This window comes from Polyodon spathula, chromosome 28 (assembly GCF_017654505.1).
Source record: "Polyodon spathula isolate WHYD16114869_AA chromosome 28, ASM1765450v1, whole genome shotgun sequence".
NCBI lineage: Eukaryota > Metazoa > Chordata > Actinopteri > Acipenseriformes > Polyodontidae > Polyodon > Polyodon spathula.
This window is the reverse complement of record NC_054561.1, coordinates 4543441-4560657: the sequence shown is the minus strand read 5'-3', so window position 1 is coordinate 4560657 and position 17217 is coordinate 4543441. Positions and strand designations below refer to the sequence as shown.

General features: G+C 36.3%; 1 protein-coding gene across 2 annotated transcripts in view; it reads right to left on the bottom strand.

Annotated features, from left to right (window-relative positions):
* Nucleotides 1-17217, bottom strand: part of LOC121301824 (KAT8 regulatory NSL complex subunit 1-like) — a 39315-nt gene that overhangs the window by 12264 nt on the left and 9834 nt on the right. For both annotated transcript variants that reach the window (XM_041231436.1, XM_041231435.1), the window contains exons 3-4: nucleotides 9234-9375; nucleotides 8231-8320 (exon numbers count right to left, since the gene is read on the bottom strand). In XM_041231436.1, coding sequence (XP_041087370.1) covers nucleotides 8231-8320; nucleotides 9234-9375 — 232 coding nt within the window. The remainder of the gene's footprint in view (nucleotides 1-8230; nucleotides 8321-9233; nucleotides 9376-17217) is intronic.

Genomic DNA, 17217 nt, shown 5'->3' with positions numbered 1-17217 from the left:
AATGGTTTTGAAGGAAACTGTCAAAGACACAGAACACACATTTCAGTTTCTGCGTTACGTTACCCAGAGACTGCTGCGCCGACTGCTCTTGGCTGCTGTCTTTATGACGTCACACGCAGCTTTTAGAGAAACGCATTCTCCAAACCTTGCAGCTTAGCACACATTTTCAACGTGCTATGTTTACATTTGTCTGGATTATCAGTCAGTTTAATGTAATTGATTAAAATGAACTTTTTTTTATAAAATTATACATCACATCATGGATTTAGTACATTGTTTATTATTTATTTATTTAATGTAACATTGACAAGGCTGTTCACGGCTTCATTGTATAATGATAAAAGGTGGCAGTAGTAGTTTTAGTGGTTATTTGCACGAACGTGCTGCATACATTGCCTTTATTAAAGTATGCCAGATGCCCTTGGGTAACCAAGTTTTGGGGCTGTTTTTAATCGATTTCCACATCTGTACAACTTCATACTAATTCAGTGGATGCAGAACGTGCAGTTTCAATGCATGGGCAAGTCAACTGCGGGGGGGTGGATGTTGCATGCTTGCCTTTAACAGGTGGCAGCACTCTGTCTTAGTAAGGAAGCAATTACCACTATTTTTAGGCTTTATAGTTGTTCTGAAATACTGTTTACTTAGGTTTATTTAATGTTTAAACAGGTCTGCGAAATCTTAATTTTATTCCGCAACTTAGCCGTGAAAAATATAGAAATTTACCGCGATTTGTAAATCAACAGATTTCAAGGTGTTGGAATCGATATAAAAATACTACAGCCACAGTCCGAAGAGAATGCAAACCCTGAAAAACTTACAACTTGTTTTAGCCAAAGCCCAGATTAAATTTAAAAGAGGTGTGTGAATCCCAATGGTTAAACCTTGAGGGCTCAGTGCAGTCTGTACCAGAAAACTTACGACTCCCGGATGGCAGCGTTAATGGAAGATAAGCAGCAACCTGGAAATGCTCTTGCATTAGGCCTTCCAAAGTTAACTGGAACTTATCAATTTACAGCAGTTGTTCATTTCATGGCTGTTATGGGTGCGACTGGAAATTTGTGTCGCACATTCCAAAGCATGGCTTTATCTTCCACATTATCAGCTTTAGAAGAATTAAAGATAGCATCAGGGAAAAACCTAAATAACTTGGAATCTACTGTACCAGCTGAACCAAATGGTACCTTTGAATGGTCTGGTCATATAATTAAAGACAGTCAAGAACAGAGGGTTAAATTTTCAAAACTCAACACACAGTTTAGACAATCTGTGTGAAAACATACACAAACGTTTTGAATGTCATGAAATCTTTGCGTTTTTGGTGTTAGATCCAGGACATTTACTAGCACTAACATCTAGTGAATTTTCCTCCTATGGGGAAACTGAACTTGTAAATATCTGTAAAGCACTTTCAAAGCAACTGTTTGATCCTGCGACTGAAAATGATGCACTGTGGGAGTGGAAACTAGTGAAACCAATGCTAAGTGATAATTTCAGAAGAAACACCTTTGTAAGCACATGATCAAAACTGTTGGTCAAGGATCCTTTTAATACTAGCTTTCTGTGCATAACAAAAATCGCCTCTATTGTAAGTGTAATACTGGTGTCAACAGTTGACTGTGAGCGTGGTTTTAGCCGCTACAGTGTGATAAAATTAGACCTACGAAACCAACTTCAAGGGAGCTAATTAAACCTACTAATGCAAATTGTCTGTCAATTCAAACAAGCCTGATCCTGACAAAATATCAATTTAATTTTGAAAAGGCTTTCAGATATTGTACTTTCATTTAGGAAACCTGAAATTAATATAGAAATAAGTTTGTTGGTTATGAAATAATGACTTATTTGTGTACCTTTGCCATATGAAATGTTGCGAAACAATTGCAATAAATAAATAAATCGTGGTATAAGTATATAATGCATTCTGTGTCTATATGTAGCTTTTCAGGGCAAATAAATCTGGTTCTTGAAGTTTACAGTTGTAAATTACCAATTTATTTAAACTGTAGAGTACTATTAAAATGGTTTAATTAAATAATTGTTTTGGGCAATACAGTGATTTAAGGTATAACATAAAAACAGGGATTCATAAACACCCTTGAAGACTTGACCTGTGCACCAGTCGTGACTCGAATATCTGTAGTGACTAATGTTTTTAGAAAGGATTAATCACTAGGTGACTACAAAAATCTAGAACCCAGGGGAAACCCTGCCCCACATGTGGATGTAGTCTGTCGTGGATGGCAGCGAAACAAACGACAGTATTAAAAAAAATAAAATTTGTGCAAACAAATTTAATTTAAAACGTGACTTATTTCCCTTCAAATCTGCACCGTCCGTTTTGTTACCGTTCATAACGGACATCCACGTGAGAAAAATAAAAACCATTAAGTTCCTGTTTTGTAGTTGATTGGCATTCGCGGTAGCCAATGAAATCATAGAAAAATTATGAAAAATGCAGTATGAAACCTGACAGATTTTCCTTGACGAGAATTTCCATGACTCAAAATCTGAATGATACCCGATAGGAAAAACAAATGATACCCGACACCAAAAACGAGTTCTTGATGCGTGAGACTTGAGTGGGGGATGCCTGATACTTGACTCTAGTAAAGGTGATGTCAGAGCATGTCCTAAAATGGACACCATAACTTTGGAAGCCGCCACACACTGACCGTGTGATGCGAGTGGATGTAGCAGCAGTATATAATGTCACCTTCCACTTGTGATGTTAGACCTAACCAGACAGTCTTGACTTATTAATGAAAGTGGTTTTGCATTACTGTTTCCTGTATGCACAAAAAATACAACACAAGCAATAAACAATGAAACTGCTAAATAAATGCAGTGTTGTGTGTGTCTTTTATTGGCAAGTAATGTTACGCACTTAAGCTATAATCAGCTAGCTCCTTAATACCTTAGCTTTTTTCAGTTGAAAAGGGAGGCAAAAACAGAAAACACATAGTTTAAGTGTGGGTGCATATTTTCTAATTAAAAAGGACTTTCACCAATAGTAATTCTAAGAATTTTTCTAAAAAGTAATTCTAAAAGTTTTCCTGCCTTCTTTTTACACCGATTTATTTTATGAATCAGATCTTTTACTCTTTATCCCTTTTAAAACAACTTGACAGGTTATTAGTTTCATTACTTTTATCAACCTGCAAGTTATGCAGACAAAGCATGGGCAGACTGAAATGTTTAAGCTTTTCTTGTATTGCATGCTAATTCTTAATCGACGATTACTAGTTTCTTTGAAAAGGGTGGTTCTTTCATTTAATACATGATAACCATAACTAACTGAACAGCACCCAAGGTAAGATTTACAGAATTAATTATTTGCTTTTTGTCCTTCAACTCAGGTGGTCCATTTTTTGTCAATAATGCATTTCCTCAATGCTGGCTTCAAAGGCCACTCCATGATTTTGAATCATTCTCGCCTAGTTAAAATTGCTAAGACTGTGCTATTACAGCCACTGGTGATGCATTTCACCTCATTTGCAAGCTAACATGATTTACTTTAGATGCCAAGCACAATGTTAATATCTCACTTGGAAGGACATTTGCAATTCAGCCATACTAAAATTCCAAAATCAAATGTTTGCTGAAGGCACTCCTTCAAAAATCACACATGCTACATGTTCAGGACAGGTTAACAATAGTTAAAGTATCCATATCAATTTTCCAACAGCTTTTTACAAAATGATAATGTATTTTAAAGCTTTACTAATTTAAAATGTTCAATTGCGATGCAAAGTTTCTGCAAAATATAATTTTAAATGTCCCTCTGAACTTTAGCAGGAAGACATTTTCTGGCAGTACGACCCATCGACCGCGTGATGTCATCAGAGGTAGTGAAATCTCATTATACACTGTAGAAGTACAGCAATAGATGTATTCCTGCAAATTTAAAAAGATTTAGAAGTGTATGACGCTGTAAATCGGTTCTTCTTGTGGTTAATGGGAGGAAACAAGGGCATTTAAGACACGAGTGAAAGTCTTGTTTTGGGTACTAATCTTCACCAGAAGTCTAAATACAAATCCGGGAGCTGCAGCTTTACGCCACCAACAGACCTGGACTGCACGTTACCTGTACTCCTATCAGCACCACTGTTTCCAGCACTGCACCTGCACTTAGAGCACGCACTGTCCGGAGACGTGTCTGTGCTGCGTGTCTGTATCATGTATTATTTCGGGACTGCAACCCCTTGATTTTAGCGCTAGCAATACTCATAGTTGGGTAGAGCCAGCATTATTATTTAATCCGGTCAGCTGACTAGAAACAGGGAAGCAAATAAAAAGCTTAAACTGTGAACTTTGTGTTTGTCCTTGTTTGGAGCACCTGCATCACCTGTACACTAGAGCACTGCAAACCACACATTCACAAATACCACCGATATTTAAAAAATCTCAATACATCTTGCACATCAAGTCTGACCTGATCAACTACCATCCGACAGGAACAGTACAGTGTTCTCACCAGGAATTTTTCACAGCGTGGTGCTGGAATGGTGCGGGGCAAGAAACGGAGATCTATATTGTACATGTGTCTTATACACTGCAACAAATGTTTTCTTTTAATAGGTATTAAGGCAGCCTTAAAGCTAAAACAGCTGGTTAGAAATAAAAGTCTGCTCAGGGACATTAAGAAGCTATCTGGGGATAAACAAACAAACATCAACCATAGCGGCATACCACAGCCTTCAAAACCACTTCGCGCCAAAGGATGTAGTGTTCTCCTATGATGGCGTAGTTTGCACGTACACACAACTATTTTTAAAGAGTTCAATATGTATCACGTACTTATACATAATTATGCATGGGACATATTGTAAACAAGCACAGGTAAAGTTACAAAATGCAAAATGTTACTGAACCAGTTTTTAAAACAGTTACTTCAACATTTGCAGAAAAACGATAGCTGCTACACACTAATGAGAATGCAGCTACAGTGCGAGCCAGGACTGTCCAGGTGGAGCTGCAGCACAAGATCTGCTTCCCTAAGTACAAGAAAGGAGGATATACAGTGCCGTAAATATTGGAAGAACCCACATATGGTAATAAATATAAACTGTTAACCATTTTAATACTCAAATCTAACTAAATCTATTCTAATTCTACACTCAATAGTTTTTCAGGATATGTGAAAACACTACAAACTAAGGTGCTGCAGTTTTCTGAAGACTACCCCAACACCACAATCGAAAACAATCCCCCACCACTTTGTGCAGACATTGTACATCCAAAAATATTGCTGTTCACGAGCACACCAGTCGTTTTTACAAAAAGTAGTTCAAAATGATTTACAAGTATTAAGTGTATGAAGAATCACAACATGAAGAGACATAACACACACTTTAAACAATTAGAAAGTTGAACATTAATAACTTTTTTTATTTTTTTTTATTTCGTTGTTGTAAATCATATCCAGGTAAACAGGTTGCAGGTGCAGAGAGAGTGAGTGTCTAATGCTTCAGCGTATGATACTCCTTGAAGCATGGAGCAAATGCACAGAGCTTTGCGCCACCTCTTCACTGTCACTTGATGTTGATAGCAAATATTCTTCACTTATGTCTTCACTGACACACTCCCTGACATCTGATTCAGTGGAAGAACTGTATGTACTTGAATTTAAGTAGGAATCTGAATTCAGTATTATTACTAATACTTCTTTCTCACTGAGCGAGTTTCACCAGTTTACAAACACTGCTGACATTTTTGTGACTGGGGCAATTACATGTAATTCAGTCAATATCTGGCAGAGGGTGCAAGGGACCAACAAAAGTTGTTACATAAACCTTGTGTTACAATATTATGTGATCAGGGGTTTTGTAGGCTCAGTAATTCAAGTTTAAAGTTGCAAAACGTATCGGTATGTTCACACTATTCAAAGGGTTAAGTACTTGGAGAGACTAAAACGTTAAATTACTGCTAAAAAAATTACCAATTATTTTGAAAGCAAAAATAGTGACAACGAATGCAGCGTTTTCAAAATAAGCCGGCGATCGCGGCAAACCATCGCCTAATACTATATTTGTGCCGGCTACTTCATTAAAAAAAAAAAAATTAAGATTATTTTCAGGTATTACTCATTCCATTTTTTGTCATATTGTACTGAAAGGCTATATATACACACTGAAATAATATATATACATATATTATATATATATATATATATATATATATATATATATATTATATATATATATTATGTGGGTTTTATTTAAATTATTTTTCGCATAATGAAAACGACACTTACATTATTATACATGGGTCCACGAACACTCTCTCTATGGAACGCAAGTACATATCTCCGACATACGGAAATCATCTTTCCACTACCCTATAGTGACTTGTGTGACAGTCGACTGTATGTTTACGAATTCACGGTGCTTCTACGATGTGACACCAAAGTACGTTGTGAATGCTACCAAACTGGTTTGCAAACTCATGACAACACATATGTTTTTTTTTCTTTAAATTTTTTTTTCCAAGGTTACAAAATGAAAAGTTGCATTCAAAAAATGCAGAAAGCGAAAAAACAAAAAAAAAATGACCTGAAAACTTAACATAATAAAAACAATTTAAAATGAAGCTCAATAATTAAGCTAAAAGGAAGTGAAAAGGTTATAGTTTTTTTTGTGAACGCCAATAAACCTACGTTGTCTTTCCCCAGCCAAATTGTAGAGTGCCTAAATAAGCATGGTCATTTACCATATTAAAAAAAAAAGTTATGAAAAAGAAAATATAGAACATAAAAAAGAGCAACCATATAGTCAACGACTATATGGTTGTAGTACACACAATACGTGTAATTAGTAAAAAGTATTACAGTGATTAGTTTAAATATCACATATAATTTGTGTAAAACACAGTAAGTGCAAAATATATACAGACAGAAGCAACAATGTACTTATGAATCATGCTCTCCAATCAGGTCAGTCTTGAAAAGAAAAATGGAGCGCAGTATTTTTGAGCCTTCGGGGGTGGGCCATGACTGCATCACAGGCTCGCTGAGCAGCTTTGGCATATCAATATTCAGGTTTGGGGTCTTTAGGACTTTATGTGGTAATGGCTACAATTCATAATTGAAAGGGAACTCTATCTCATGGATCAATAACAGTTCTGGGTCAAACTTATGCTCGATTATTAATGTGAAATCCAACCTTCCAAGAAGCAAAAACCAGAGAAACAAAGGATATATATCCAAGTAGCCTGCAGTGTAAAAGCCACTGTCAAGGCTACAGCCCAACTGTATTGACCACAATTTCTCTTGTAGCAATTTAGTTTCCAGTGATAAAACCCAATTTGAAAGTATGACAGTCTTAGCACTGCTGCAACATTGTCTGGGTTCTTTACATGGAGGCAATATCACCTTTAACCACGTGAAATCGATAATCATGGTATAGAAAAATAGTTGTTGTTTCAAAACCGTGGCAGTTTATACAGCGGTTTACTGTAAAACCGGTATACCGTGACATCCTTAGTTTCAAGTTTCCCACTGATTCTGCTGTTGTGCTTATATTAGTGTAAATACAGTAGCTTGCTAGTTTCAGTGCATTGCTAGGATACAAACTTTAGCTCTTTGGATCTGTATTGGACATCAATTACAAATGTTGAATTTACATTTTCCCTGAGTTACAAATTTAAGCCACACAAAAAAAAAAAAAAAAAAATAGAAAATCTGACCTATGAAGCATTTGGGGTAAAAATTTACTGGATTTCATGTAGATGGTAAATGCTTGTGACAAAATGGTAATTATCAAAGTATATTTCCGATCAAAATGACTTCTGTTACAAAAAATAAATAAAATAACAATAATAGATTGTTGTAATTATTAGTCTTAAATGGGCATATAAAGCAGATGCATGCATTTTCTTTTCATTTAATTTAACTCAAGTCCTTCGGATTCATCAAAATAAGTTGTGTTTAGCTGTTTTTAACCATTATGTACAACAGCATGTTTAGTTATTGGATGTTCTGATGAACCATAATTGTTAGTTCTTGAATTTGAAAAAAAGTTGTTGATGCATCGATTATTGTCAATAAATACGCACGCAAGCATTTATTAAGAAATTAGGTTACTGTCTGCACCACACATTTTAATTGTTGGCTCTCAAAAGATATTTCCTCCACTCAGACCAGCTCACTCAAGCACTTTTGAGGATTAAAATAAGTTGAACAGACACAAAAAAGTGACATCTGTGCTTCTAGCTGTTCTTCACCACCTACCTGTGCCAATTGGCTGCAGCCTGCGGACTCTGACTTAACCACAAGCCCGTCTTCCACAGCTAGGGGAGCTTCTCCCAGGACTATCAAACCCTATCGACAGAAAATATAGCACTGTGAACTGAGAAGAGAGGCATCATGCAAACAAAGAAAAATGTGTCCTTTGCAGCTCAAAAGGACCACATACATTTTAAAGTTTAAGAGCTTCCCAAACACCATCAAGAAGGGTCGAGCAACCTGTCTTAGTTTCCTTGAGCTGGAATAACCAAAACAGTTGTTTCTTTAGAAATGTACATTAAGATCAAAACAGAGTGATACAGCTTCATCTCAAGTCTGATCACTATGCTCCAAAAAGAGCTAAAGTGTCAACATAGAAAAGTTTTCTTCATACAGGAAGTAGATTGAAACCAAAAACAGTGTGGCTTAATACAGCATGTTTCCTGTTTACAACAAGATGATAATTTTGAAGATACCTTCATATTCAACTGTTTTTCTACAAGAACATGTTTAAATCAAGGGAAAAAAAAAATCAAGGAATTGCAGAACACTGCAAATTCGTGAATTTTACAGTAAGGTTGATCACCAACACAAGATTTAATTATAAAAGCATGTTTATGCCTAATATAAATCAGTACCCTGTGTCTTTCCAAATTCTTTAAATAAATAAAGTGGGTCTCACCTTATTACAGAGAAGATGGAACATTGTTGGATATGGGAAGGGTGTAAATCATGCTCATAACAATAGTAAGGGGGTTGTGGGGTGGCTTGAGATGACAAGTTCAGATTTTGCCTGCATAACAAGAAAACAGCCTCTAGAAATCCTTATGGATTGTCAAAGTTTAGTCTTTAAATTCCAAAATAAATAAAACAGCACCACCACCACCCCAAAACAATAAAAATGTGTCTATGGCAATGCTGCGGAGATTCTGAAATGCAAGGTCACCAGGGAAAAATATCCTGAGGGATAACCCCATACCAATACAGAGTGTGGTTCTCCAGCACTGACCTTGTTTGTACGGATCTGTCTGTAGATGTCCGTCTGCTGCCGGATTCGATACTCCAAGTCAGAGATGTGAGCCTGGAGCCAGTTCCAGTGGCTCACAATAGAAGCTCTCTCCATGGCATATCTTCCTTCTGCCCTCCTCCATCTGCAAGCACAATAAAAAAGCTAAAATGTTGTAATTTCCTGCTGCCAATGTTCAATGGAAACAGAGAAAAACTATCCCTGGAGGAGATCGGACTACAAACTAGATGTCAGCTTCTTCAAAAGGGTACAATATAGTGGGAAAGAATAAAAAAATAAAAATAAATAAAAAAATGAAAAACAGGCTGTTATAGGCAAGCCATCTACTAAAAACATACCATGACTAAAGAAATTATACCATTACGATTTAATTTAAATGATAGTTTAGGAAATAAATACTTGCTGATTTAAAGCAACACTTAAAGATGCCTTCTACCTACGGAGTTTACTCCCCAACCACTTATGGTAGATGGACCTGGGCATTACAGATAAACAGAAGAGGAAATAACCTTTTACAGTACAGGGCTTCACTGCAAGGTAATAAAAAACATACAGTGCTTAACGAACAAAGACGAGAAATGCTATGTAAAATACGATTACAGTAAAATAAGCTGTGTGTCTATTTTGTTTTTGCTAGGAAATGCTTTTGACATCTTGTATTATGAGCTGACAAGTCAAACCAAGGTGCATTTGTAAAATCACATTTTCCAATCCACAGTACAGCCTGGAACAAAATTAATGCAACTACAAGACTCAATTCTGAAATCAGGAGGGGGAAACATGAGATCCTCCATGAAGTATCTTGAGATGCACAGCGTACAGCATACATCACAGATCTAATGCAAAAGACAAAGTACACTGTACAAACAAAGCTTTAAGAGTGTCAAGATAAATGAGCTATCATTTTAAACACCATGCCTTTCAAATAAACGGTTTTATGACATTATTCTAAATTGTCTTCATCACAGAGCTGATGAACACGGTAGAATGCACACCATCACAACCTGATTGAGAGTAGATTGCAACCTTTTATATGTATAAGTATATATATGTGTGTGTGTGTATATATATATATATATATATAAATAAAGCAATCTAGCATATAAATCAATTCCTTTCTTTTGAGTGTTTTCTAGAGAACTGTGAATGCTTCTTTCATGTATATTGTCTCTGCATGCTGCAGGGCAATAAAAAAGGCACTGAACTCAACCAGTTAACTCTCAAAAGTAGATATCTTGTCTGCAAGTAAGTTTTAAACCAATGTGAACTGATTAGGGCTCCATTGCAGAATTTAAACTACTTATTAGACTACATCTTTTGCCAAAATTATTAAAATGTCCCTCCTCATCAATGCCAAAAGATCTTTGGCGAGAGCAATAGCGTTGCGACATTGTGAAAGCTACTTCACAATGTTTGTACAAACCTCTACTGAGCTGTCAATGGGCAAGAAATAACTCAGTCTAACAATTTGGTCAATGCAAATGATATGGCCATACATGAGGGAGGGGCCTTCTTCATTGTGACATCAAAACAGAAGCAGCGTGGCAGGCAGTGAGCAGCTGAGAGCCCAGCTGTTACAGGTCACTGAATTTGAGCATTCCCGCCAGTCTTTCTGTTGTTTGGGAAAAGGCAATTACTGAACTCCATTTTTTAAAATTAATGTTTTATGTATTTTCCCCCAAATCATTTCAGATAATTTGCCTGTATTTATGTTTTGATAAAGGCAGTGCAATTAATGGTGAAAACATGGTGGCTTTTTTTCTCATTTCATTTCAAAGTTTAGGACTTCGATGCAGTATTCAGAGATAGCAATGCTTGAGAAATTAACATGAATTTTAAAACAAGTACAAAACCATTTATATATGGTTGACTGCACCAGTGAGGGTGGGAAGGAGAATCCAGCTACAAGAGAACATCATTGATTGTTCGAAAAGAAAATGTGTGGAATTATTTAGTAAAAAAAAGAAAAGCACGTTAAATGTAAATTATGTAATGCAGAATTTACTTATTCAAACACTGAAACAATGCTATAATAATCTACCGATTTAGTTAAGTATGATGCAATTAAAAACACTGATGTACATTTAACAAAAGTTAACAACTTAATGCTGAAATACTTGATATTTAGATTTTTCTAAGAAGACATGAAAAAAGTTTGTATTTTAATAGTTAACGCATTGTGTTGTATTTTTTTCCCCTCTCGGGACATGTGGTAAGGAGGTTTGGTTAATTAAGTTAAATCTGATATCCCAGAAACTCTAGCTGACATACTGCTTTGCTTAACTCAAACAAGTGCTATACTACTTAGTGGTACATATAACAGACTTTCAACTGAATCTGTGCATAGATCTTATATTTTCAAGTCTGTCGAGCAGAGATGAGTTTTTCATAAGTATCATGATCCTGATCCGAATTGTATGTGGATTGTGTATCGCGATACATATCGTAGCATGACCTTGGTGTATCACCTCACCCATTATTTATTTATTTATTTATATATATACATACATATACATACACATACACACACATATATATATATATATATATATACACACACTAATATATTATCATATATCGGTATATCTATATCTACAACGTACTTGCATCGGAAGTATTCAGACCCACTCAGTTTTCAAATGTTGTGTGCTGGTAAAGCTTGTAAGTTTTCCGTAATGCGTCTTTTTTCATTTATCTCTTAATTATATCTTAATTTACCTTCACAGTACTGTAACGTATTATAAGTTTAGAGAATTAACATGATTGCATAAGTATTCAAACCCTTTGCTGTGGCAAACCTAAATTAATTCAGGTGCACAAAATGACCTTAACGATCTACACAATTAGTTGAATGGCTTCTGTCTGTGTGCAATTAGTGGTTCTCATGATTTCAGAATAAAAAACACCTGTCTGAGGTTCCTTGGTCAGGTGGTGAATTTCAAACAAAGACTCAACCATGAAGACCAAGGAGCTTTCAAAGCAAGTCAGGGATAAAATCATTTAAAAGCACAGATCAGGAGAAGGGTACAAAAAAATATCGAAGTCTCTGAATATCCCTGTGAGCAGAGTCTATTCAATCATCAAGAAATGGAAGGTGCATTGCACCACCCAGACACTGCCTAGATCAGGCGGTCCCTCCAAACTGTGCAGCCAGGTAAGGAGGAAACTGGTGAGGGATGCCACTGTGAGGCCAACGTCAACTTTGAAAGAGCTACAGAGTTCAATGGCTGACATGGGAGAAAATGTGCATTAGTCAACAATATCCAGAACACTTTACAAAAGTAGCTTGTATGGCAAGGTGGAAAGACGAAAACCATTACTAAAAATAAGCCATCTCAAAGCCTACACAGAGTTTGCAACAAAGCAGCTGGTTGATCCTGCAAAAAAATGTGGCAAAAGGTGTTGTGGTCAGAAGAGACCAAATTGGAACTTTTTTGGTCTAAATGCCAAGTGTTACGTTTGGCACAGACCCAACACCGCACATCTCCCAGTCAACACCATCCCTACAGTCAAGCATGGTGGTGGCACCTTCTCCTCAGCAAGTACTGGAAAGCTTGTTAGGACTGAAGAAAAAATGGATGGAGCAAAGTACAGGCAAATACTAGAGGAAAACCTGTTTGTCTGCTAAAGACTTAAAACTGGGGCAAAGGACACCTCAGCAGGACAATGATCCAAAGCTACACTGAGAACTGCAACAAGAAAGTGAATGTCCTTGGGAGTGGCCCAGTCAAAGTCCTGACTTGAATCCTATTGAGAATCTGTGGAAAGACTTGAAAACTGCTGTCCATAAGCGATCCCCAAGCAACCTGAGAAAACTTGAGCAAATATGCCAAGAAGAATGGGTACAAATTGCACCAAGCCAGTGTGCAAAGTTGGTACAGACTTAACCAAAAAGACTTCCGCCTGTAATTGCTTCCAAAGATGCTTCCACTAAATACCGACTTGACGGGTCTGAATATCTATGCAAACAACATATCAGTTTTTTTCTTTAGTTTTTGCCGACATTTACTGCAGCTTATCTTACCCTTAGAAGTCTTCAGTTTGAGCATTCAAGTTTTGAATAAAATATTAAGTTTAAAAAAAAAAATGTGTATAATTTCAAAAAATGGGACACAATATAGGAAGGATCTGAATACTTTTGCAAGGCACTGTGTATATATAAGATGGCTGTCCCAATACTGAAACTCAAGCTCACAAATCAATATTCCTAAAGAAATGTCTTTTGCAAGAACGATGTACATTTACCAGATGGGTACCCACCAATCTGAAAGTACAGCAACATGCACGACTGCAAAGTAATAACTCCTAAAAGCTGATCTGAAAGCATTAAGACTAGGAAGACATTTTAAAGCAAGTCAGATTGGAAAGCCATGTATGCAGGCAGAGTAAATTCCAGATCTCTTCAAAAAAATCCCTAAAGCTGCATGAACTCATGTGTTTTGTGCATGCTGGCACACTGCATTTCTGTATGTTAATTAAGTGTCATTTCACAGCTGCTGCTGATTTCTGTGTGAAAATGTTTCCAATTCAAGGTCACTGCTGCAGACTCAAAAAGTGCACCACTGATGTGGCTTGCTTTCACAGGATAACTTCTCAGACTTGGCTTTAGCCTGGTTTTGCATACTGTACATTTAATCATATACCAATTAATCAAGTACACATGCATACTGTGCACAAACAAACTTACTTATGGATTAAAATGGTGTCACTAAAACAAAAAATATTTTTAAAGAGCAGTTTAAAACAATAAAAAATACCATTAATTAATAGACTTGCAGCAACCACAACATTCAGCATTTGCACTTTATCAATCTATCCACTGTTTCTGATGTGGTTTACATTTACATGACAATGGTAAGCAATAGGAATCTTCTTGGGGGGGGGGGGGGGGGGGGGGGGGGGGGGGGGGGCTAAAAAGTAACAATACACAAAACTAATAGTGCAAGTCATTACAAAAAAAAAAAAAGAAAAACAGCAGCAAATTCTCATCTTGTTTGTCCTCATAAAATCAATGTTGGGCTATGTCTACAGGGCCTCAGGGCCATCAGAAAGACAAATACTTGGGATTCATTGGGAGGAGAAATAGACAATCAGTTTAAACAGTGTGAAAGTGGTGGTGGCCTAGTGGCATTAACAACACGCAGAAGATTACTGCAATTTAAATTTAGATCAGCAACACACTTTCCAGCCACACAGTAAACACTGCTATTTGAATGACAAACAGAAAAACAGGTTTATATGATCTAAATCTCCAGTTCATCCACAAATGCATTTAACTCTTTGCAGTCCATTTATTCAGTGCTTGTCTGGCACATCAGGTCCAATTTATTTTCACATGCACTTTTAAAATACCCCCCGCCCCGCCCCGCCAGAGTAAACCAGGTTTAAAAGGCATTGAATCGTAAAAGGACACTCAGTACTGTATCTCCAGCCAAGCTATATTTTTAACTTGCCTCTTTAGAGGTGCATACTGATAAATCCTCTCCTGATCACTCGTTTTATCACCAAACTCCTCAATAATTACTGTAACATCTGAAAAATCTCAAATTTCCGTGATATTCTTTGAGCGTTGGATGCAGAAGCAGCTATCTCCTTTATGTCCGTGTTACTATGTAGTGCATGAGGCTATGAGATACGCCCTTTTTTCGACTTCATTAGGCCATTGAAAGGTTTTCTCAAATAGTCATAGTATATTACATAGTTTCACAGTATCCTATCCTGAAGACATAGTGTATAAAGTACTGTCTAAAAAAAATTAGGAAATTATTCCACATTTACCTATATTGTACGGATATGCTTCGCAGATCCTCAGTCAGAAAGCCTGACAACATAAAATAGGGTTTTTATTTAAATTATTTTTAATATAGGGTTCATGAACAGACCAGGCTAAATCTAGGAATGACAAACAAACAAGAATATTTATGCATTACTAGGGATGGGAATTTTAAAACCTTTAAAAACGTATAAACTCTAAAGAAGTGTTTAAACGTTTAACAACATGCTAGACGTACAACCGGTCATGTAACAAATGTCAAAACGCATTTTTTTTCTGCATTAATTTTAGTAATTTGTCATCAGTAGTCTGTTGCATCTCAGACTACTCTAGTGCCAGAGTAAGGGCTGATATTACAAACAGGAAGGGGTTTGGCAACTGTCTCCAAGTAGCTTTTCTAATTGGTGCAACAGAAAGATTGACACTGGGTTTTATTCTCAGTTGATCTGACACTTCAAGGTGCACTGGGTGTGTTCATGCCTGTAGTAGGTGTGGTATGGTATCAATTCCACAGCAGGGTATAACGTTAATGACAAGCGTTTTGTTTTATATTTAAAATGGCATCTCTAAACAAAGGATGCCACGCTTATTAGTATTTTGAGGAACCAGATGAGAAAACCGTGGTATGTAAATAATTATGCCAAACAAATGCCGTATCACAAAAACACAAGTTGAATGCTTCACCATTTAAAATGAAAACACTCAGAATTACTGTGGCCTGAGCTACTGATGGCAATAAAAAGCAAACATCCATATTTGCTATAGATCTGGCCAAACAGGGCGTGATCACGTTATCCCCTATGAGGACAGTGCGTGTGAATCGTGAATGCAGCAGTTTTGAAATTGATGTAAGATTATCCTAATACTGCGCCGACCCATAAAACAATATCAGCGACCCTGGAAAAACTTCAAGAAAATCGTGCCGAAGCTGTTCATAAAAACTTTCAAAAGGGAGAAAAAGTTGCAATTACCGCAGACTGGTGGACCCCATTCCCCAATCTTTCAATAGGCAGAAGGCTTTTTTTCACTTTAAATTGTTCTTTAAGTTTTTGGACCGAACAGCCGTTTATGTTTACTACAATTTTTATTTGTATGTTGGAACATGTTGCATGAATCTTTTAACTTTAAATTTTCAAAACAGCTTGGTTGTGATTGTAACCTTATAATTTCATACAATGTAGGCTGTTTACTGTGAATAAACAAGAATGGCAAAGAATGAAAAAAAAAAAGTATTATGTACTATTTATTTCAGGAATACACAAAACAACATTTAAACTTTAACTTATTTGGCATCCTTTGATTTGCAGTTAATTCACTGAGATAAAGTAAATCCTACACAACTTATTCTTTACTCCTAGGATATTTTTCTATTTTAACATGTTACACATTGTAAGGTCTTGCTGTAAAAAAAAAAAAAAGCACACACAGGGGGCCACGGTCACACCCCATTCACCCCTGCTGCTGTCTCTGCTTGCGTTCAGAGCAATGTAATGGCTTTTATTAATTTTTTTAAAAAACAACGAATATCCAAACGATCATTTAAAATTATGAGCGAATATCCGAACATGAAAATCCCAGGTTCGTCCCAGCAGTAAAACATTAGGCACCATAACACACTTTAATCTAGAAATAATCCCAATTCTATCAGCAACCTCATTCGACAGACTTTATATTCAGCAAGGATCTTCTTTGTTTAAAAACATGACAAACAAAATACCTGATGTATACTTAATCTCATTAAGTTCTTATCACTAAATGACCACTGTTACATTTTAGGATGCCTATCAACTACCTGCTGTCAATACAAGCTTTGTTGGGAGATGGGTTTATTGCAGACGTAACAAGAATATGAAAATATACACATTTGTACTCCATTTTTCCTGGAGCTGGTAAATAAAATTGGACAGGACAAACCCTGCCACATTACTGCAGCCATGATTCAACTTACTTGACACTACGAGTCTGACAGAATAAATCTAACAACAAGGATTTGACAGCAAAACAGACACAGGGGAAATAATAAAATATGCATACCTGCATAAAGTTAATCTCTGATTATCCTTGTGCCCGGTAAATGTATGTTTATGTAATATCAATATTTGTCATCATAAGGAACACTTTACTATTGCTTCAAGAAATGTAATTCTACAGCAAGGAAGAATGAAAGTACCTCGTCTTACATATAAGGACCAA